General features: G+C 42.7%; 1 protein-coding gene across 1 annotated transcript; it reads left to right on the forward strand.

Annotated features, from left to right (window-relative positions):
- Window positions 1-1,123: 1,123 nt before the first annotated feature.
- On the forward strand, window positions 1,124-22,755 carry ADAT3 (adenosine deaminase tRNA specific 3). The gene is made up of 4 exons (XM_044298055.1): window positions 1,124-1,281; window positions 18,132-19,294; window positions 21,637-21,788; window positions 22,236-22,755. The coding sequence occupies exons 2-3, from the start codon at window positions 18,139-18,141 to the stop codon at window positions 21,684-21,686; spliced, it is 1,206 nt and encodes a 401-aa protein (XP_044153990.1). The 5' UTR covers window positions 1,124-1,281; window positions 18,132-18,138; the 3' UTR covers window positions 21,687-21,788; window positions 22,236-22,755.
- The last annotated feature ends 801 nt before the right edge of the window (window positions 22,756-23,556 follow it).

Consider the following 23,556-nt stretch of genomic DNA (forward strand, 5'->3'; position numbering starts at 1 on the left):
TTTCAAAAGTAACCCCCCTTTTGGCACACAGAGCGCCAGAGATGCTGCGCAATTTGGCACAACTCCGGATTGAAAGAAGTTTTCGATCTCAGGAAAGATGGGTAGTTGATGTCCCTAGCAATAAACACTGTTGCCGGGGACCTGGAATCATCCATTGCCGGCAATAGATGACTAAGCTCAAGTACCCATGTTTCCTAGGATACCAGAAAAGAGGAGTACTTGCTGTCCCCAACAACAGATCACTGAGCACCAGAGTGAAGGGACTCCTCCTATAGTAAAGGAGCCCCTGCACTCTAGGTTACCCCTGGTCATCAACCAACTTTAGAAAGGTGGTCAAAGACGGTAAATAACCCTGCAAAAATTGTTAGTTAGACCACAGGTTTACTTCTTTCTTCAAGCCACAGGGCCTGAGTTGGCGCTCCCCAAGCAGGCGGTCATGATAACATCACAGCAACCTTCCGCATCACAGATTGCACGATGACATCAACGTCATTGCAACTACCTGCCTCATTGCCTTCAGGTCTAGAGGTCTGAGGCCTATGTGGCTGAAAAACGGGGACAAAAGCAAGAGGCTCCCATGCCCCGCAGCAACCCCACCCCCACCAACCAACCTACCTCATGGCAGAAGCGGGCATGAGATCACTAAAATACTGTGGTAATTAAGAAAGGGTGGTATCGCCATTACTACCACTGTATGTTGTAGATACTGGTTTATCGCCCAACCCTACCCTCACAAAAACACCACTAACGTCCCTTCAGATCGCTCCAACATACAGTCCCATGTAAAAATAAAATAAAAAATCCTGCTTTTAGCCCCTTCACCATACAGTCCCATGTAAAATACATCACTCCCCTGCACCATACAGACCCATGTAAAAACTATAAATTCCCCTGCCTTCAGCCCTTCCAACATACAGAGAAAAAAATAAAAAAATAAATCACTACTCTCCATAAGCCCCTCCAGTACACAGTCCTATGTAAAAAGAATCACTGCCTCTGCCTTTAGCCCCTCCACCATACAATCCCATGTAAAATAATTTCCTTCCCTTTAGCCATTTTCCTCCTTTCAGCCACCGCAATAAATAACAACCTTGCTCCCATCCACACAACGACCTGCAGCATCTGCTCGACTCTCCAACAACCCGCTCTGAAGATTCTCGGGCAAATCCTAAAGGCCCCGCCCCATGGATGACCAGACCCCGCCTCTTCCCATGACGTCATACCTACCAGGAGCGACTCCATTCTAGTCACTACGATAGCCCACAGATCACATAGGAGGAGGTAAGGAATAGCGCTGGGACGGATTTTTCTATAGAATAGCTATGGAATTAATGTACGTTACGATCAGCCTAGACTGTAATACAGTGAGCGGCTTCACCTGGTCTTTTCAGTAGGTGAGCGGAACGCATGCGCAGTTAAGCACCTGGCAGCATGTTGGATTGCAGGGGTACAGTCACTGCAGTATGATGGTGCGCAACTGTCCAGTAGGGAGCCACATGTTGTAGACCGCGGGTCTACAGGAATCACTACAGCAGCTTTTTACCTTTCTGTTGACTACGTTAAAAAGTAGCATTCTTGCATTATAGTGCGCCTGTGTGTCAGGAGGAAGAAGATCTGCGCTACCCACAAACCCCATGCCAGCCTTAACATTAGCAAGTGGCATTTATCATGTAGACCAAGTTAAAGGGGTTATGTCATCTAAGACATATGCCCCCATTGCCTGATAGTTGCGGGTGCCACCTCTGGGACCCACACCTATCTCGTAAATGGAGCTGACAAAGTCCCAGAGGGCATATCGGGCATTTGTGGCTGCCCACCATTCATTTCTATAGGGCCACTGAAAATAGCCAAGCGCTGGCTCGGTTATTTCTGTCAGCCCCATAAAAAAGAATGGGAGTGGTGGCTGCGCAAGCGTGGTGCGCTCCGCTCCAATTCATTTCCATTGGGATTCTGAAAATAACCAAGCAAGATGAAGGTTGTTTGCTGAAGTGAGACAGCCCCTTTAATGGGTGCAGAGGGTGACATTGCTTGTCTGTGCATTTAAGTCAGGGAAACTGTAGACAGATGCAGAGTGGGCTACAGTAAGGCCTTTGCCAGTCCGGTGTAGTGGATCCAGTGTGACAGTCCTGAGTTCCTGGCTCTTTCCTAAAATGCAGCACATCTGTGACTTTCTGTGCACTGTAGTCTGATTGGAGGAGGAAAAAAGACATGTAGTTACAAGTGGCTGCTGATTGGTTCTTCATATACAGTGGTGCTTAAAAGTTTATGAACCCTTCAGAATTTTCTATATTTCTGCATCAATTTGACCTAAAACCTCATAAGTCACATTTAAAGGGGTTATCCCATCTCATTGATCCTATTTTAATTTGTTATAGAAGTGCCTGTGAGCATTTTTGTAATTATGTTCCTTTAGCAAATCCCTACCTATCTTGGAAAAAATCTTTCAATCCTACCCCACTGTTGTCTTCTGGTATCCACTAGCTACAGCCAGCGCTTGGGGGCCACGCCTGCGTAGAATTTTCTTGCCCCGGTTGGGCCGCACATCGCTGTCTTGAACGCACATATCGCTGTCTTAAACGTGCACACTGCCGCGCATGCGCCATGGTGACTTCTTCCTGGCCAGTATAGTACAGAGCCGCGCACGCCGCCGAGCACGCGCAATGTTGACTTCCTGGCCGAGTAGAGTACAGAAACGCGCATGCTCTGTATGCAGCGCAGCTATGTACTATACTTGGCCAGGAAGAATTCACCATTGCGCATGCGCGGCGGCATGCACATTCGCGGCTCTGTACTATACTGGCCAGGAAGAAGTCACCATGGTGCATGAGCGGCAGTGTGTACGTTCAAGACAGCGATGCTCGGCCTGGCCGGGACAAGCCTTCAGTTAAGCTCACTAAGCCCGCCCAGCCTCACATGCCAGAAACCAGGAAGTAAACAGCGCAGCTCGCAGCAGGTGAGTATGTAAATGCTAGATGGGAATACCCCTTTAACACAAGTTTTAAAAGTGGATAAAGATAACCAAATGAGCCCAAAGTATAAGACTTGGTCATTTATTTATTGAGTAAAATGATCCAATAGCGCATGTCTGTTAGGGGGTAAGTATGTGATCCTTTGCTTTTAGTATCTGACATGACCACTTGTGCAGCTATAACTGCAATAAACGTTTCCAATAATTATTGATTAGTCCTGCACATCGGCTTGGAAGTATTTTAGTACATTACAGCTTCTCTTATGTTGGTGGGTTTCTTCCCATGAACTGCTTGCTTCTGGTCCTTCCACAATATTTCTGTTGGGTGAAGCTCAGGACTTTGGCGGCCATTACGAAACTTTAATTTTATTCTTCTTTGACCATTCTTTGGCAGAATGACTTATGTGCTTAGGGTCGTTGTCTTGCTGCATGACCCACATTCTGTTGAGATTCAACTCATGGACAGATGTTCTGATATTTTCAGTTACAATTTACTGGTATAATTCAGAATTCCTTGTGACTTCAGAACGGAACTGGTCCTTCAAAAGTGGGTTTTTGAAATTTTCTTAAACATTTTTAGAATTGCTTCTAAAATTCTAAGCCTTCTAGAATCCTAAAAAATGTAATTACATTTGCAAAATGATGCCAACATAAAGTAGAGATACAGTACAGACCAAAAGTTTGGACACACCTTCTCATTCAAAGAGTTTTCTTTATTTTCATGACTATGAAAATTGTAGATTCACACTGAAGGCATCAAAACTATGAATTAACACATGTGGAATTATATACATAACAAAAAAGTGTGAAACAACTGAAAATATGTCATATTCTAGGTTCTTCAAAGTAGCCACCTTTTGCTTTGATTACTGCTTTGCACACTCTTGGCATTCTCTTGATGAGCTTCAAGAGGTAGTCACTTGAAGGAGTTCCCAGAGATGCTTAGCACTTGTTGGCCCTTTTGCCTTCACTCTGCGGTCCAGTTCACCCCAAACCATCTCGATTGGGTTCAGGTCCGGTGACTGTGGAGGCCAGGTCATCTGGCGCAGCACCCCATCACTCTCCTTCATGGTCAAATAGCCCTTACACAGCCTGGAGGTGTGTTTGGGTTAATTGTCATGTTGAAAAATAAATGATGGTTCAACTAAACACAAACTGGATGGAATAGCATGCCGTTGCAAGATGCTGTGGTAGCCATGCTGGTTCAGTATGCCTTCAATTTTGAATAAATCCCCAACAGTGTCACAAGCAAAGCACCCCCACACCATCACACCTCCTCCTCCATGCTTCACAGTGGGAACCAGGCATTTAGAGTCCATCCGTTCACCTTTTCTGCGTCGCACAAAGACACGGTGGTTGGAACCAAAGATCTCAAATTTGGACTCATCAGACCAAAGCACAGATTTCCACTGGTCTAATGTCCATTCCTTGTGTTCTTTAGCCCAAACAAGTCTCTTCTGCTTGTTGCCTGTCCTTAGCAGTGGTTTCCTAGCAGATATTCTACCATGAAGGCCTGATTCACACAGTCTCCTTTTAACAGCTGTTCTAGAGATGTGTCTGCTGCTAGAACTCTGTGTGGCATTGACCTGGTTTCTAATCTGAGCTGCTGTTAACCTGCGATTTCTGAGGCTGGTGACACGGATGAACTTATCCTCCGCAGCAGACGTGACTCTTGGTCTTCCTTTCCTGGGGCGGTCCTCATGTGAGCCAGTTTCTTTGTAGCACTCGATGGTTTTTGTGACTGCACTTGGGGACACTTTCAAAGTTTTCCCAATTTTTCGGACTGACTGACCTTCATTTCTTATAGTAATGATGGCCACTCGTTTTTCTTTACTTAGCTGTTTTTTTCTTGCCATAATACAAATTCTAACAGTCTATTTAGTAGGACTATCAGCTGTGTATCCACCTGACTTCTCCACAACTCAACTGATGGTCCCAACCCCATTTATAAGGCAAGAAATCCCACTTATTAAACCTGACAGGGCACACCTGTGAAGTGAAAACCATTTCAAGTGACTACCTCTTGAAGCTCATCAAGAGAATGCCAAGAGTGTGCAAAGCAGTAATCAAAGCAAAAGGTGGCTACTTTGAAGAACCTAGAATATGACATATTTTCAGTTGTTTCACACTTTTTTGTTATGTATATAATTCCACATGTGTTAATTCATAGTTTTGATGCCTTCAGTGTGAATCTACAATTTTCATAGTCATGAAAATAAAGAAAACTCTTTGAATGAGAAGGTGTCCAAACTTTTGGTCTGTACTATATGGGGACTGTTAAGTAATAAATATTTTATAAGGTATCACTTTCTATTTTAACCCCTTAAGGACGTAGGGCGTACCGGTACGCCCTATTTCCCGAGTCCTTAAGGACTCAGGGCGTACCGGTACGTCCTAACTTTAAATAGAGATTCCGGCGCCGCGGGGGTTAATTGCAAAGGGATGCCGGCTGAAATCATTCAGCCGGCATCCGGTCACAACGCCAGGGGGGGTCATGTGACCTGCGGTTTGCTGCGCTTTCTGCAGTTTCTGATCCCCGCGGTCTGGGTAAAAAAAATGTGAAAAAAATTAAGATGGAGCAAAAACTAATTTATCACTGAATAAAAATAAAAAAAAATAAAATACACTACACATATTAGGTATGTAACGACCTGATCTATAAAACGGTCATGTTACTTTCCCCGCACAGTGAACGCCATAAAAATAAAAAAAACTATGAGAAAATTGAAATTTTGCCCACCATACTTCCCAAAAAAGGTAATAAAAGTGATCAAAAAAGTCGCATGTACGCTAAAATAGTACCAATCAAACCGTCATCTCATCCCGCAAAGATCATACCCTACCCAAGATAATCGCCGAAAAACTGAAAAAACTATGGCTCTTAGACTATGGAAACACTAAAACATGATTTTTTTTTGTTTCAAAAATGAAATCATTGGGTAAAACTTACATAAATAAAAATAAAGTATACATATTAGGTATCGCCGCGTCCGTATCGACCGACTCTATAAAAATATCACATGACCTAACCCCTCAGATGACCACCGTAAAAAAATAAAAACGGTGTAAAAAAAGCCATTTTTTGTCATCTTATGTCACAAAAAGTGTAATAGCAAGCGATCAAAAAGTCATATGCACCCCAATATAGTGCCAATCAAACCGTCATCTCATCCCGCAAAAAATGAGACCCTCGCCCAAAAACTGAAAAAACTATGGCTCTTAGACTATGGAGACACTAAAACATTTTTTTTGTTTTAAAAATGAAGTCATTGTATAAAACTTACATAAATAAAAATTTTTATACATATGAGGTATCACCGCGTCCGTGACAACCTGCTCTATAAAATTACCACATGATCTAACCTGTCAGATGAATGTTGTAAATAAGAAAAAAAAAAAAAAACGTGCCAAAAAAGCTATTTCTTGTTACCTTGCCGCACAAAAAGTGTAATGTAGAGCAACCGAAAATCATATGTACCCTAAACTAGTACCAACAAAACTGCCACCCTATCCCGTAGTTTCTAAAATAGGGTAACTTTTTTGGAGTTTCTACTCTAGGGGTGCATCAGGGGGGCTTCAAATGGGACATGGTGTAAAAAAAAACAGTCCAGCAAAATCTGCCTTCCAAAAACCGTATGGCATTCCTTTCCTTCTGCGCCCTGCCGTGTGCCCGTACAGCAGTTTACGACCACATATGGGGTGTTTCTGTAAACTACAGAATTAGGGCCATAAATAATGAGTTTTGTTTGGCTGTTAAAGGGGTTGTCCGGGTTCAGAGCTGAACCCGGACTTACCCTTATTTTCACCCCGGCAGCCCTCCTGAGCCTGGCATCGGAGCATCTCATGCTCCGATGCGCTCCCGTGCCCTGCGCTGGATCGCGCAGGGCACAGGCTCTTGTGTTTTCAATAACACACTGCCGGGCGGTAACTTCCGCCCAGCAGTGTGTTCGGTGACGTCACCAGCTCTGAGGGGCGGGCTTTACCTCTGCCCTAGCCGTTTTACTGGCTAGGGCAGAGCCAAATCCCGCCCATCAGTGCCGGTGACGTCACCGGGCTGCCTGTCAGCCCCATAGAGAGCCCGGTATGTCACCGGAACTCAGAAAAATGCCTTTGCCCTGCGCGATTTAGTGCAGGGCAAAGGAGAGCATCGGAGCATGAACTGCTCCGATGCTCATGTCAGGGGGGCTGCCGGGGTGAAAATGGACCCCTTTAACCCTTGCTTTGTAACTGGAAAAAAAAATATTAAAATGGAAAATCTGCCCAAAAAAGTGAAATTTTGAAATTGTATCTCTATTTTCCATTAAATCTTGTGCAACACCTAAAGGGTTAACAAAGTTTGTAAAATCAGTTTTGAATACCTTGATGGGTGTAGTTTCTTAGATGGGGTCACTTTTTTGGAGTTTCTACTCTACGGGTGCATCAGGGGTGCTTCAAATGGGACATGGTGTCAAAAAACCAGTCCAGCAAAATCTGGCTTCCAAAAACCATACGGCGCACCTTTCCCTACTGTGTGCCCGTACAGTAGTTTACGGCCACATATGGGGTGTTTCTGTAAACGGCAGAGTCGGGGCAATAAAGATACAGTCTTGTTTGGCTGTTAACCCTTGCTTTGTTAGTGGAAAAAATGGGTTAAAATGGAAAATTAGGCAAAAAAATGAAATTCTCAAATTTCATCCCCATTTGCCAATAACTCTTGTGCAACACCTAAAAGGGTAACAAAGTTTGTAAAATCAGTTTTGAATACCTTGTGGCGTGTTGTTTATAGAATGGGGTCATTTTGGGGCGGTTTCTATTATGTAAGCCTCGCAAAGTGACTTCAGACCTGTAGTGGTCCATAAAAATTGGGTTTTTGTAAATTTCTGAAAAATTTCAAGATTTGCTTCTAAACTTCTAAGCCTTGTAACATCCCCAAAAAATAAAATATCATTCCCAAAATAATTCAAACATGAAGTAGACATATGGGGAATGTAAAGTCATCACAATTTTTGGGGGTATTACTATGTATTACAGAAGTAGAGAAACTGAAACTTTGAAATTTGAAAATGTTTCCCAATTTTTGGTAAATTAGGTATTTTTTAATGCAAAAAAATTAATTTTTTTGACTTTATTTTACCTGTGTCATGAAATACAATATGTGACAAAAAAACTATCTCAGAATGGCTTGGATAAGTCAAAGTGTTTTAAAGTTATCAGCACTTAAAGTGACACTGGTCAGATTTGCAAAAAAAGGTGAAATAGGGCTGAGTCCTTAAGGGGTTAAAAGCAGAGAAATTTAAATTTTGAAAATTGCTAATTTTTCAAAAATACATTAATCCAAATTTATGACTGTCATGAAGTACAATGGGTCACGAGAAAACAATCTCAGAATGGCTTGGATAAATAAAAGTGTTCCAAAGGTATTACCACATAAAGTGACACATGTCAGATTTGCAAAAAATGGCCTGGGTAGGAGGGTGAAAACTGGCCCGGGGTAGAAGGGGTTAAACTTTTTTTCACTTTTTATTTTTGTCCCAGTACAGGGACTTCAACATTTCAAGGTTCTGATCCCTGTTTCAATATAGTACAATACATGCTGACATGTATTATCAGGCCTGGGGTTGCTATGGCAGCCATCCGCCCCCTGTCATCGTGGTGGGGGAGATGGAGAGATCATCTTGACGTACTAGTAAGTCAATTTGTGCAAAGTCACTTCCCGCTGTGACGTACTATTACGTTGAATGTCGCCAAGGGGTTAATGTAATTCAGTTTTGCTGTGTGTTTTCCTTTGCTGGAAGAAAAAGCACCATAAACACAGGTATGTTGTGGCAAAAACTGGGTGCTTTTTTGGGGTGTATCTTAGGGCTCTTTCAGACGACCGTGTCCATTTTGATATATGTAGTGCAGTGTATGATGTATAGACGTGTGTGATGTATATAGTGCAGTGTGTGATTATAGATGTGAGTGATATACGTAGTGCAGTGTGTGATGATCACACACTGCACTACATATTTTACATGCTGCGCTGTCACCTTGCTCTGCACTGGATGTCCGGGTTGTAGTTTTCCACCACTCCTCTTCAGCTCCACTGAAGAGGACTTCTCTGGTGTCCCCCGCCACAGCTAACCACTCCCCCTAATCTCTTGAATACAGAGCCTGATGGGAAGCTAGCCCCTCCTCTTTACAGCTCTTAACAGCTTCCAGTGCTGCTGGACACTACCACTCCGGCAGCCTGCCCAACCAACCAATAACTAAGCTACATTTAGACTTTTTTTAGAGAGTAAAATGGCCTGAACGACCTCTGAGTGATATATATATATCTCTAAAGAATAAAAGCACTACTACTCAGATTCAGATATTTAGGATACTAATACTGAGATACTGATACCTATACTTTAAAAAAAATTATATGTATATAGGTAAATCAAGTGTCAGAAGATTTAGACCTCTAGGATGTACCATTCCTGAGATATAAAAAAAAAGTATGTATTAGCCAATAGGAGCCCACAGCTTCACTCACATTCTAACTGCCATTTACACAGTCACATGACCCTTATTATCCAATAGAAACTCACAGGTTCTTCAGCCTTGACATACAAGGACATTTGTATCCACGGCGCAAGCTTATGGCTCAGCAAACACATTCCGTGGATACACATGTCAGCGCCTGGAATCGGCCTCAGGACGCACTGGACATGCGCCAGCCGGCAATGAGGAGTGAATAAATTAGCAGTGGGGCGGTGCTGGTCTCCAGGAGAAGGGGCGCGGCTGGGCACCAACGGCCGGAGGGACAGCCCCTTGGGCACCTTACTCGGGTAATTACCATATTAATAAAAGCGATTTTCTAGACAAAGGACAACACTTAAGATAGTAATACTAGTATATTTTAATACAAAACAAGAAGACTGATGATGTTAAAAGTTCTGTCACTAAAATCCAGGTGACAGAATCCCTTTAAGGTGGCAGGGTATCTGTATCAATATCTCAGTATTAATATTTTATATACACTACTACTCATATCCAGATATTTAGGACACTAATACTGAGCTAGCAGATACTTGAGATATATATACACACACTGCAAAAAATAAAGGGATCACACTTCTGTGAAATCAACCTGTGAATCCATTTATCCTGCTGTTGTGCAAATTGAACAGACAATAGTTAGAAATGGTCAATTAGCAAGACAAGGAGTGGTTCTGCAGGTGATAACCGCAGACCATTTCTCTGTTCTCATCCTGTTTGGCTGTTTTATTCACTTTTGCATTTTGTCATTGCTCTCACACCTAGAGGTAGAATCCAGGATGGCACAGCAATGCGAGCTGTGGCAAGAAGGTTAGGTGTGTCTGTCAGCAGAGTGTGCAGAACTTGGAGCAAATACCAGGAGACATGGAGGGGGCCGTAGGAGGGCAACAACCCAGCAGCAGGACCACTTCCTCCTCCCTTGTGCCAGGAGGAACAGGAAGAGCAGTGCCAGAGCCCTGCAAAATGACCTCCAGCAGGCCACAAATATTCAAGTGTTAGCTCAAACTGTGAGAAAAAGACTCCATGAGGGTGATATGAGGGCTCAACGTCCACAAGTCAGTGTTGTGCTTACAGCCCAACACCGTGCAGGGCAATTGGCATTTGCCAGAGAACACCAAGATTGGCAGATTCAACATTGGCGCCCTGCGCTCTTCACAGATGAGAGCAGGTTCGCACTGAGCATGTGACATGACAGAGTCTGGAGACGCCGCGGAGAACGTTCTGCTGCCTGCAATATTCTCCAGCAAAACCGGTTTGGCAGTGGGTCAGTAATGGTGTGGGGAGAATTGTCTAGAAAAAAACAGGTGTGGGGGGGGCACACTTCAAAGGACAACACTCTGAGGGATGGTAATAATACAATTTAATAAAATTTAAATTAAGAATATGCCCCTAAAACATACATAAAATGTGGTACATCATTGAATATGTCCCAATCAATTAAAATGCACACTCAATTCGCAGGATGGCTCTGTAAAGCAATGTATACTGTTATCCACAATCGGCAATGCTAACCAAATGATTGATAGCTAAAGTCCGGCAACTTCAAGCTAAAGGTGATAGTGTCCCGCAAGTAAGTAGGGCAGATATATATGTTCACATCCACTGTTTGTTCCAGTGCCCTCTCAATCTCATGCCCACACTTAGGAGCTGACAGTCAAGAACTTGAAAATGCTGTTATGAGGTAAAGTATGTGCTCCAAACCGAGCCCGGTCTTACCCTTCACCGCTGTTGTAGCGTTGTTCCAGGAGGCCGCACACCCGCAGCATCCCACGTGGTGTGCTGCTGCCTGTACGCGGCGTCCCACGTGACCTGGTTTCCAAGGGGACCGGATGCAAGCTCGTGTGACGTGTAACTTGTGCGTCACACGAGCTTAATTTTGTGTAGTCGAGGCGGATACTACTAATCTCTACATAGAGATTAGTAGTATCCGCCTCGACTACACAAAATTAAGGAAATTTTAACCTTTGAAGGAAAGGCAAATGTACGGTCCCAGCTATGAATGCGCTGGTCACCCCAACATATGAAGGCAAAATTGAGGTTACAGATAAGGGAAAAGTACATTTTAAGAAAAAACGCATGGAAGACGCGATGCGGTTTTGATGCGTTTTTCATGCGTTTTCTATGTGAGACCTTGTAGTCTTCTCCGATATCAATTTTACAGATATGGGGTATTTGTATTTATTGTTTTAAAGTATTTTAAACAAGATGTATGATTAAAAAGGCACATCAGGGTGACAGTCCGGTTCATGCAAAGCAAATCCACCCCACAAAGTAGTAAAAGCAGAAACAACATGGAGGAAGGAGGGTGGAGCTAACCCTTTATAAAGAGTAAAGATCCGCTTACCCAGTAGGCCACTGAGGAAGGGGCTTGAGACCCCGAAACGCGTCTGGCGGTGTCTAGAGTAAGCGTTGATCTACACACGAGCAAAGAAAAAGCGAGAAAGCCGGCAAAGAAAAGAAAGAGTTACGTAACTAAAAGCACAGAGTGGACGCTGACGCACAAGTTACACGTCACACGAGCTTGCATCCGGTCCCCTTGGAAACCAGGTCACGTGGGACGCCGCGTACAGGCAGCAGCACACCACGTGGGACGCTGCGGGTGTGCGGCCTCCTGGAACAACGCTACAACAGCGGTGAAGGGTAAGACCGGGCTCGGTTTGGAGCACATACTTTACCTCATAACAGCATTTTCAAGTTCTTGACTGTCAGCTCCTAAGTGTGGGCATGAGATTGAGAGGGCACTGGAACAAACAGTGGATGTGAACATATATATCTGCCCTACTTACTTGCGGGACACTATCACCTTTAGCTTGAAGTTGCCGGACTTTAGCTATCAATCATTTGGTTAGCATTGCCGATTGTGGATAACAGTATACATTGCTTTACAGAGCCATCCTGCGAATTGAGTGTGCATTTTAATTGATTGGGACATATTCAATGATGTACCACATTTTATGTATGTTTTAGGGGCATATTCTTAATTTAAATTTTATTAAATTGTATTATTACCATCCCTCAGAGTGTTGTCCTTTGAAGTGTGCCCCCCCACACCTGGTTTTTTCTAGACAATTCTTTACATTTGGTCCTAAGGGTGGGACCAGGGGGTGTGCACCTTATCCGTATAGGAAGAGGGTGAGCCACCGCTGCCGTTTGATTTTCAATGGTGTGGGGAGGCCTTTTTTTGGAGGCCTCACAGCCCTCCATGTGCTAGCCGGAGGTACCCTGACTGCCATTAGGTACCGGGATGAGATCCTCACACCCGTTTTGAGACCATGGGTTCCTTCTGATGCATGATGAAGGCATTGCTGCTATGGACTGGCCTGCCCGTTCCCCAGACCTGAATCCAATCGAGCACATCTGGGACATCATGTCTTGTTCCATTCACCAATGCCATGTTGCACCACAGACTGTCCAGGAGTTGACTGATGCTTTAATCCAGGTCTTGGAGGAGATCCCTTAGGGGAAAATCCGCCGCCTCATCAGGAGCATGCCCATGTGTCGTAGGAAGGTCATACAGGCATGTAAAGACCACACATACACTACTGAGTCTCATTTCCTTGTCTTGAGGCATTTCAACTTGATCCAACATCCAAAGTTGGATCAGCCTGAAATTTGATTTTCCACTTTGATTTTGAGTATCATTCCAAATCCAGACCTCCATGGGATATTCATTTTGATTAGTGGGGAAAATAAGTATTTGATACATTGGCGATTTTGCAAGTTATCCACCTAGAAAGAAAGGAGAGGTCTGTAATTTTTATCATAGGTACACTTCAACTGTGAGAGACAGAATATATAAAAAAAAATCCAGAAAATCACGTATAATTTTTAAAGAATGAATTTGCATTTTATTGCATGAAATAAGTATTTGATAGAATAGAAAAACAGAACTTAATATTTGGTACAGAAACCTTTGTTTGCAATTACAGATGTCGTTTCCTGTAGTTCTTGACCAAGTTTGCACACACTGCAGCAGGAATTTTGGCCCATTCCTCCATAGAGATCTTCTCCAGATCTTTCAGGTTTTAGGGCTGTCACTGGGCTACATTGAGGTTCAGCTCCCTCCAAAGATTTTCGATTGGGTTCAGGTCTGGAGACTGGCTAGGCCAATCCAGGACCTTGAAGTGCTTCTTACAGAACCGCTCCTTAGTTGCCCTGGCTGTGTGTTTCGGGTCATTGTCATGCTGGAATACCCAGCAACAAGCCATCTTCAATGCTCTTACTGAGGGAAGGAGGTTGGTGGCCAAAATCTCACGATACATGGCCCCATCCATCCTGTCCCCTTTTCAAAAAAACACACCACTCTTCACAGTTAGGACGGTGTTCTTGGGGCTGTACTCATCCTTCTTCTTCCTCCAAACACAGCGAGTGGAGTTGATACCAAAAAAGTCTATTTTGGTCCATTCTGACCACATGATCTTTTCCCATGCCTCCTCTGGCTCATGGGCGAACTTCAAACGGGCCTGGACATGTGCTGGTGTGAGCAGGGGGACTTGCGTGCTCTGCAGGATTTTAATCCATGACACCGGAGTGTGTTCTAACAGTTATCTTTAAGACTGTGGTTCCAGCTCTCTTCCGGTCATTGACCAGGTCTTCCCATGTAGTTCTGGGCTGATTCCTGACGTTTTTCAGAATCATCCTTACCTCACAAGGCGAGATCTTGCATGGAGCCCCTGGCCAAGGAAGATAGTTATTTTGTGTTTCTTCCATTTTCTAATAATTGCACCAACAGTTGTTGCTGTAACGGATCTCCTGCCACCCCGACTGGATACCTCCATTGATGGATGCTCCTAGTGCTTCACGAGGGCTCCAAGCACTCAACTCCGTAAGCACTGCAGACCCCACGAAGAGCGATGCAGGAACAAGGAACAGAAACAGCTCTTACAAGAGCTAGGGATTATAGCCAGGGGAGTATACAGTGTATAGCAATCTTCACACACATGAGACGAGGCTCTATGTTAAAGGTAAAACAGGAACTCCCTTTATTAAGACCAACTCAGTATATATACAGTTCAAGAAGTCTAACAACATAAATCAACCATGAACAACATGCAAACGGACATCTTCACCCCCTCCCTAATGAATTAATAGAGAGAGAGGAGACACATGGGATGGGATTATCTCCTGAGTGTATCATTGGGTGATCTACTCATCTACACTGGAGTTGGCTACTCCTAGAGTCAGCTATCTTAATCCCATCACTAACACAATCAGTGGGAGTCTCAGTGCAGAGTTAACCCTTTTTGTGTTGCTGGATTCACAACCTGCACCTTTAGTGGTCAATAGGAAATATGTGGCATATAAACTCCACACATAAATCAGGGTTCATAGTTCCTTGTAACCGAAAAAGATCTGAGGGGGTCTCCATAGTTCTGGGTCCATAGTCCGTATGAAGGAGGCTGGCCCTCAAGCTTCTCCAACAGCCCCAGTGACTGTTCAGTCCGTCACAGTTGCCTTCTCGCCAAGCTGCCTTTTGTTCTGTAGCCCATCCCAGCCTTGTGCAGATCTACAATTTTGTCCTTGGTGTCCTTAGACAGCTCTTTGATCTTGGCCATGTTGGAGAGGTTGGAGTGTGATTGAGTGTGTGGACAGGTAGCAAGTTCAAACAGGTGAATTTAATATGAGTAATGAGTGCAGAGTAGGAGGGCTTAAAGGGAACCTGTCACCGGCATTTTGTGTATAGAGCTGAGGCCATGGGTTGCTAGATGGCCGCTAGCACGTTTGCAATAGCCAGTCCCCATAGCTCTGTGTGCTTTTATGGTGTAAAAAAAACGATTTGATACATATGCAAATTAACCATGCAATAATATTTAGATTAATTATAAAAAAAATCATACAATGTGATTTTATGTATTTTTTTTAGATTCTGCCTCTCACAGTTGAAATGTAAATATAAAAATTACAGGCCTCTCCATTCTTTCTTGGTGGGAAAACTTGCAAAATCGCCAGTGTATCAAATACCTATTTTCCTCGCTGTGCGTGTTTGTGTATATATATACAGTACAGACCAAACGTTTGGACACACCTTCTCATTCAAAGAGATTTCTTTATTTTTATGACTATGAAAATTGTAGATTCACACTGAAGGCATCAAAACTATGAATTAACACATGTGGAATTATATACATAACAAAAAAGTGTGAAACAACTGAAAATATGTAATATTCTAGGTTCTTCAAAGTAGCCACCTTTTGCTTTGATTACTGCTTTGCACACTCTCTTGATGAGCTTCAAGAGCTAGTCACCTGAAATGGTCTTCCAACAGTCTTGAAGGAGTTCCCAGAGATGCTTAGCACTTGTTGGCCCTATTGCTTTCACTCTGCGGTCCAGCTCACCCCAAACCATCTCGATTGGGTTCAGGTCCGATGACTGTGGAGGCCAGGTCATCTGGCGAAGCACCCCATCACTCTCCTTCATGGTCAAATAGCCCTTAGACAGCCTGGAGGTGTGTTTGGGGTAATTGTCCTGTTGAAAAATAAATGATGGTCCAACTAAACACAAACCGGATGGAATAGCATGCCGCTGCAAGATGCTGTGGTAGCCATGCTAGTTCAGTATGCCTTCAATTTTGAATAAATCCCCAACAGTGTCACCAGCAAAGCACCCCCACACCATCACACCTCCTCCTCCATGCTTCACGGTGGGAACCAGGCATGTAGAGTCCATCCGTTCACCTTTTCTGCGTCGCACAAAGACACAGTGGTTGGAACCAAAGATCTCAAATTTGGACTCATCAGACCAAAGCACAGATTTCCACTGGTCTAATGCCATTCCTTGTGTTCTTTAGCCCAAACAAGTCTCTTCTGCTTGTTGCCTGTCCTTAGCAGTGGTTTCCTAGCAGATATTGTACCATGAAGGCCTGATTCACACAGTCTCCTCTTAACAGCTGTTCTAGAGATGTGTCTGCTGCTAGAACTCTGTGTGGCATTGACCTGGTCTCTAATCTGAGCTGCTGTTAACCTGCAATTTCTGAGGCTGGTGACTCGGATGAACTTATCCTCCGCAGCAGAGGTGACTCTTGGTCTTCCTTTCCTGGGGCGGTCTGCATGTGAGCCAGTTTCTTTGTAGCGCTTGATGGTTTTTGTGACTGCACGTGGGGACACTTTCAAAGTTTTCCCAATTTTTCGTACTGACTGACCTTCATTTCTTATAGTAATGATGGCCACTCGTTTTTCTTTACTTAGCTGCTTTTTTCTTGCCATAATACAAATTCTAACAGTCTATTCAGTAGGACTATCAGCTGTGTATCCACCTGACTTCTCCACAACACAACTGATGGTCCCAACACCATTTATAAGGCAAGAAATCCCACTTATTAAACCTGACAGGGCACACCTGTGAAGTGAAAACCATTTCAGGTGACTATCTTGAAGATCATCAAGAGAATGCCAAGAGTGTGCAAAGCAGTAATTAAAGCAAAAGGTGGCTACTTTGAAGAACCTAGAATATTACATATTTTCAGTTGTTTCACACTTTTTTGTTATGTATATAATTCCACATGTGTTAATTCATAGTTTTGATGCCTTCAGTGTGAATCTACAATTTTCATAGTCATGAAAATAAAGAAAACTCTTTGAATGAGATGGTGTGTCCAAACTTTTGGTCTGTACTGTGTATATATGTCCAAAGGTTGTGAGCAGCACAGCAGAAAACTTTGTAGAAAGATGCCATGGGCTGTGGAAGCGTTACAACTTCCAAAAAGAGAAAAATTCCACTGCACTTCCAAGGAGTAAATTAAATAAAGTGTGCCTTAATCACCAAACAGCAAGTGTGTCGTTATCACCACACAGCAACGTGAATCTTGGGGAGAGAGACTTTCAGTTTTTTTTTCTTAAGATATTTTTTTCTCTCCCTCATTTAAACTATAATAAAAGGCTACAGTCTTATCATATTGAGAATAATGTTTTTTATGATTAGAAAGCTAATTCATGTTGCTGACTTCTTTATAATAATATATTGTGCCTGTGGATAAACCAGTAGTATGGTTTAGGTTTCTAAGCATAAAAACACTATTCTCAATATAGTAAGGCTTTTCTTTTATCATGGGTATAATGAGAGACGAACAAAAAAACAGGAAAAACTATATACAAGTCTTGCCTGGGACCTAAACTCAGAATCTCTACATGCAAGGCAGACTGCTTACCACCAAGCTATAGCCTTACTACATAGAGAAGAATATTTTTTTCTGTACTTAGTAAGCTAACACATATTACTGGTTTATTTATAATCTTTTGCTTGTTAATAAAGTAATATGTATATTATGGTAGCTTTCTAAATTTAGAAATCCACGCTTCTCATTATGGAAGGCTATGGCATCTATAAAAAAAAATGTTCTTCCCTAGAAGCATTGTTTCTATGAGAGAATAGCTATGTACCTCGCCATATGGCATCACAGGGCGTGCTTATAACTCCTTGGTATGAGACCACCGAGACTTGATGTCACTCTATACAGCCTTTGTGGACACTGCTTTGTGATGTGTATGAGTCCTTAGGGTTTCTTTTCCAGTACTTGTAAAGTGGTATTAAATATACACATGATTTTTTTTCATTAATTTGCAGAATTTTAACACATTTCCAATTTAATGCAAAAATAGTCAAATATGCCATCTTATTTTGAGTTTTGTCTTTTAATAATTTATTTTCATTTGTCTCCACTTACTAGCTTTACAATGTCTCCATCTTCAGATGACCACAGATTCTACTCTTCTTGGTTACTCATCCCTGTATTGTCCCTGGAAGAGGAACAAGAGCGCAAGGATTATGAGTCAGGACATATCATGCCACCTTTGACTGCATTCTTTGCAGCTCCCATCACTGACAAAAAACAAATCTCTCGTTTGTCTCAGGCTTTATACTTACAATACCCTCTATATGGTACCCTGCGGCATTTGAAAAGGGTTTGTGCATGCCAGTCCCGTCTAGAGATTTTGCTTCGTCCTGTCACACCTGAGGACCAATTAAATCTGCTAAAAAACAATATGGACTTTTCAAAGCAGAATGATGACAGTCCTAAAAAGACTGTTGATTCCAAAAGAGAGATTAATTTACAGGTTACTGACATTCTGCAAGGTGGATGCCTTGACCTAAATGGATTAGGGAAACCATACATTGTGTCGGTTCCTTCACGGGCAGCAAAGAACGAAAAGGAACAGCAAGTTTGGGCAAGCATTTGGCCCTGCACCTACCATGCCAAGCCCAAGAATACAAATTTGAAGGAATGCGATAGTGGTGAAGGTGTATCTGAGCAAGAACTGCAACGAATTGGAAGAAACATGCATCGGGCCTTAGAAGCAGCACAGCAAAATCAGTCTAGAGGGGGGAAGGGTGTTGGAGCAGTTGTGGTGGACCAAGAAAGTGGTAAAGTTGTGGCAACTGGAACGGATCAGACTGGAGTCGAGGGAGGTCCACTGCTTCACGCATGCATGATAGCAATAGACTTGGTTGCTCAGCAACAAGGTGGAGGAGCCTATGTTGAACTTTCTAGCATGCAAGAAGTTGATAGAGATAGACTACATAAAGAATCTGAACAAGGGGTGGAATCAAAAGGAAATGAAAGGGAAAAGAAAAAACGTTCAAAGGAAAAGGGTGCAGGAACCGAAGTCCCATATTTGTGTACTGGGTATGAGGTGTATGTTACCCACGAGCCTTGTGTCATGTGTTCCATGGCTCTTCTCCACTCCCGTGTGTCTTGTGTCTACTATGGATGCAGTTCCTCTGGTGGTGCTTTGGGATCCTACTACCGTCTTCACTGCAACCCTGGGCTCAATCATAGGTTTCTTGTATATCGAGGGGTGCTGGAAGATGAATGCCAGCGTTTATTCTGTGGTAATGAAATTTGACGATGAAAGGCATCATTCAGAACTTCTATTAACCTATTATTAGGTGTTTTATTTTTGCTATTAAACAAAAGTTTTAAACATGGTCACCTAGCAATTCATTATCAGAATGTATTATATGTCGACTTTTGCCTGACATACCACAATTTTAAATACGTAGCTGAACCTACAACATCTAAAACAATTAAATCAAGAAGACTATGCTTCTTCTTCATATATGGTTATTACCAATGGTTTGGTACAGCAGTGAGGGATTTTCTGGAGAATCATAGGTGATCACTGGCTTGTAATCCACTGTCACCAGATTAAGGCCGAATGCACATGGCCGTGTTCTGCGGCCGAGAGCAGTCTGTGGTAACATGGCCTGGATTCCTGCTGAGAGCAGGAGCGCACAGCGTCATTGGTTGCTATGACGCCGTGCGCTTCCTGCTGCCGCTGCCGCAGTGCAGTAATACACTAGTATGATCCTAAGGCCTAAGGCTCCATTCACACGTCTGCAATTTTCCTTCCGCATCTGTTCCGCAATTTTGCAGAACGGGTGCGGATCCATTCATTTCAATGGGGCAGTAAAAGATGCGGATTTGCTGTCCAAATCCGCACTTCTGTGATGCGGATGCGTTAAAAAAATAAAATAACTGAAGCATGTCCTACTTTTGGCCGCAAATTGCGGTCCGCGGCCCCATTGTACTCAAGGGGTCTGCAAGAATGCGGATGACATGCGGAAAGACACCAAAAGTCTTCCGCATGTTATCGGCAATTGCGGATCCGCAATTGCAGATCCGCAGGAAGTTGAAAAAAATGACCACATCCTCCTGTCGTGACTTTCTGAGCCAGAGAAAGTTGTGTGGCAGAAGAGGAGAATGTCTGCAATCAATGTTGAAAAACTAATTGTCCGCGGCCCCATTGTACTCAAGGGGTCTGCAAGAATGCGGATGACATGCGGAAAGACACCAAAAGTCTTCCGCATGTTATCGGCAATTGCGGATCCGCAATTGCAGATCCGCAGGAAGTTGAAAAAAATGACCACATCCTCCTGTCGTGACTTTCTGAGCCAGAGAAAGTTGTGTGGCAGAAGAGGAGAATGTCTGCAATCAATGTTGAAAAACTAATTGTTATGATTCAAGAGCGCCCTGCACTATGGGATACACGTGCAGAAGTGTATCATAAACGTCTAGAAAAAGACCGCTCTTGGGAGGAAATTGCAAAGGAATTGCTACCGACAGCATGGTTCGCTGCATCAACAGCAAAAAAGGAGAAAATCAGTGAGTATTAAAAATTGTTAGTATCTGTATTTAAATTGTCTACAGTGAAGGTGAGTGCAGGAGCACACGTGTCATTGGTTGCTATGACGCTGTGCACTCCTGAACTCAGTAGCATGGCAGGCTGTGTTTTCCTACACTGTGACCGTGACATGGTGCAGCAGGTGCCAAGGTGACATTACACTGCATGGGGCCTATGCAGTGTAATATCACCTTGGCACCTGCTGCACCATATCACTGTCAGGAAAACACAGCGTGCCATGCTGCTGCTGAGTGCAGGAATGCACGCCGTCATAGCAACCAATGACACCGTGTGCTCCTGCTGGACCATGCAGTGTAATGTCACCTTGGCACCTGCTGCACCATGTCACTGTCAGGAAAACACGGCCTGCCACAAAAAATGAGCTCCTACAACAGCAAAAATAAGGTGCTTTCTTATTTAAAATAAAAAAAGGCTCCATAAAAATTACACATAATCTAACCTGTCAGATGAGCGTTGTAAATACAAAAATGGTGTAAAAACAGCTAATTTGGGGCATTTTTACATTTTTTTATCAATTTTATACTGTAACAAAGCAAGAGTTACAGCCAAATAATACTTCGTAAATTGCCCTGATTCTGTAGTTTACAGAAACACCCCATGTGATGTTGTAAACTGCTGTGTGGCCAAACAGCAGGGCACTGAAGTAAATGAACGCCATATTGTTTTGGAATTTAGATTTTGCTTTACTGGTTTTATGACACCTTGTCACGTTTTAAGCCCCCCTGATGCACCCCTACAGTAAAAACTTCAGAAAAGTTACTCCATTTTAGAATTTACGGGATGAGGTTGCAATTTTGTAGGTACTATTTTTGGTTGCTCTATAATACACTTTATTTGAGGCAAGGTATAAAAAATAAATTTAATAAATATCATTGCCTTTTGACTTTCAATACATATGTTGTCTGTGTGGGAATTCCATTATTTTCCGTTATGTTCTTAGGAATCCCTAACGCTAGTGTGAACCCACACCTAATTAATTTTTTCAATTTTTTTATTTATAATATATCTATATATATTTTTTTTTTATAGTACAGCAACTAAAAAAGCGGTGGAACACCAGCCGGGACCAATCCCGTTGAGAAATAAATGCTAAACAAAAGAGTGGAGAAGGTTTAAAAAACGAAACCATACATGTATAGCCAACTTCTTGGATTTTTAAAGCCAATAATGGAAATTACAGCGTAAGTAAAGTTTATTCAAGAATTTTAAACATTACATAAAAAGGGCTTGTACACACGACCGTAAATTGCGGTCCACAACGCACGGGCACCTTCCGTGGCCCAGCAGCATGGGGATCGCAGACCCATTCACTTGAATAGGTTCCCGATCCCTCAATTCCGCAAAAAGATAGAACATGCTCTATCTTTTTGCGGTGCAGAGGCACAGAACGGAACCCCAGAATGCACTCCGTACCGCTTCTGTATGGTTCCGTTCCGCATCTGCGGATTTGCAGACCCATTGAAATGAATAGGTCCACATCCATGATGTGGAGCAACAATGGAACGGTGCCCGTGTATTGCTGATCCGCAAATGCTATCTGCAGTTTGGGAACGGGACACCAACGGTCGTGTGAATGAGCCCTAAAAATTGTAATATATAATTTATTAATTATAATATTTTCTAAACAGAACCGTGGACAACTTTCCCAAGCTCTTGCAGAATCTCATGCTTTGTCAGAAGCACATGGATCTGAACAAATGTCTGCCGAGATAGAGGGAATAATTGAAGAGGATAACCAGGAGGCTGCAGAACAAGATCCACCACTGCAGCCTTCTGTAGTAATCGAGGAAAGAACAGAAGAAATTCCTCGTCCAGAACAAGTAACCCCCGTAGCAGCTAATGCTCCAGTGTGTCGTTCTTCTGGCAGACAATTGTGATAGACTATCTAACCCAGAATCGCTCTAAAGCCAAAGAGGAAACTTTGTTAAAAAGCCTAGGTTACCTTTTGCGTTGTGTGCCAGAAGAACGACATGCACGGTGCATTTCTGCTATGGTTCAAGTTCTTGATCGGTTCGCTGCCTCCCAGGAGCCACATCACCTGGAAGAATATATCAATACATCTAGAAGAGAACAGTTTAATCTTCCTTCCCGTCATCGCCCTGATCCCCCAATTGTGCAAGCACCAGGCCCTTTTATGAGGGAATTGTATGACCGTTCAAACATTTTTTTTTGTTAATAATACATTTTTTTATACTTTTAATCTTTTATTACAAATTATTAATAAAAAATAAAAAAGTTCAAATTTTTTAATTTAAAATTATGTTTGTTTTTAATATTGATTACATATCATGTAATTAGGTCATTATTATTAAATAAGGCCTCATGCACAAGAAAGTTGTGAATCTGTTCCATGCATTGGGGACCACAATTTGCGGTCCTCAATACACGGAACGGCCGCACAATATATAAAAAAATTTAATTGACGCAATTAAAAATGAGGTATTAGCAGGTATTTTCACCAAATTTTTAATTTTTTAATTTTATTTTACACAATACCTCAGCCCACAAGCCCACGTCAAGGGTCCTTAATCTCTTGTGAGTCCCTAATCTAAACGAACAATTTTTTGGACCATTGGATGCAGATCGTGGATTCCATTGTGAATGGTTTCACAATCTGCATATGACTCTCCCACGGTCGGTGCCCATGCATTGTGGACCATGTGCAAGAGGCTTAACATCATTTTTTTTTTTTTTTTGTGGTACCCTAGCAACATCTATTCTTTCCTTTTTAACATTATTTTTTTTTTGTTGGTGGTACCCTAGCAGCAACTATTCCTCCTTCCTTTTTTATTACAGCGGAAACATGGAATGGATGTGGATGCACTTTTGTAAAAAAAAATCAGAAGGTTTTTATGGAAACACGGATCCGCAAAAAAACGGACCGTAAGTATAATTGCAGACTTGTGAATGGAGCCTAACAGCAGGAAATTAAGCAGCACATACACTTTT

The sequence above is a fragment of the Bufo gargarizans genome, chromosome 6 (genome assembly GCF_014858855.1).
Source record: "Bufo gargarizans isolate SCDJY-AF-19 chromosome 6, ASM1485885v1, whole genome shotgun sequence".
In the NCBI taxonomy this organism is placed as follows: Eukaryota; Metazoa; Chordata; class Amphibia; order Anura; family Bufonidae; genus Bufo; species Bufo gargarizans.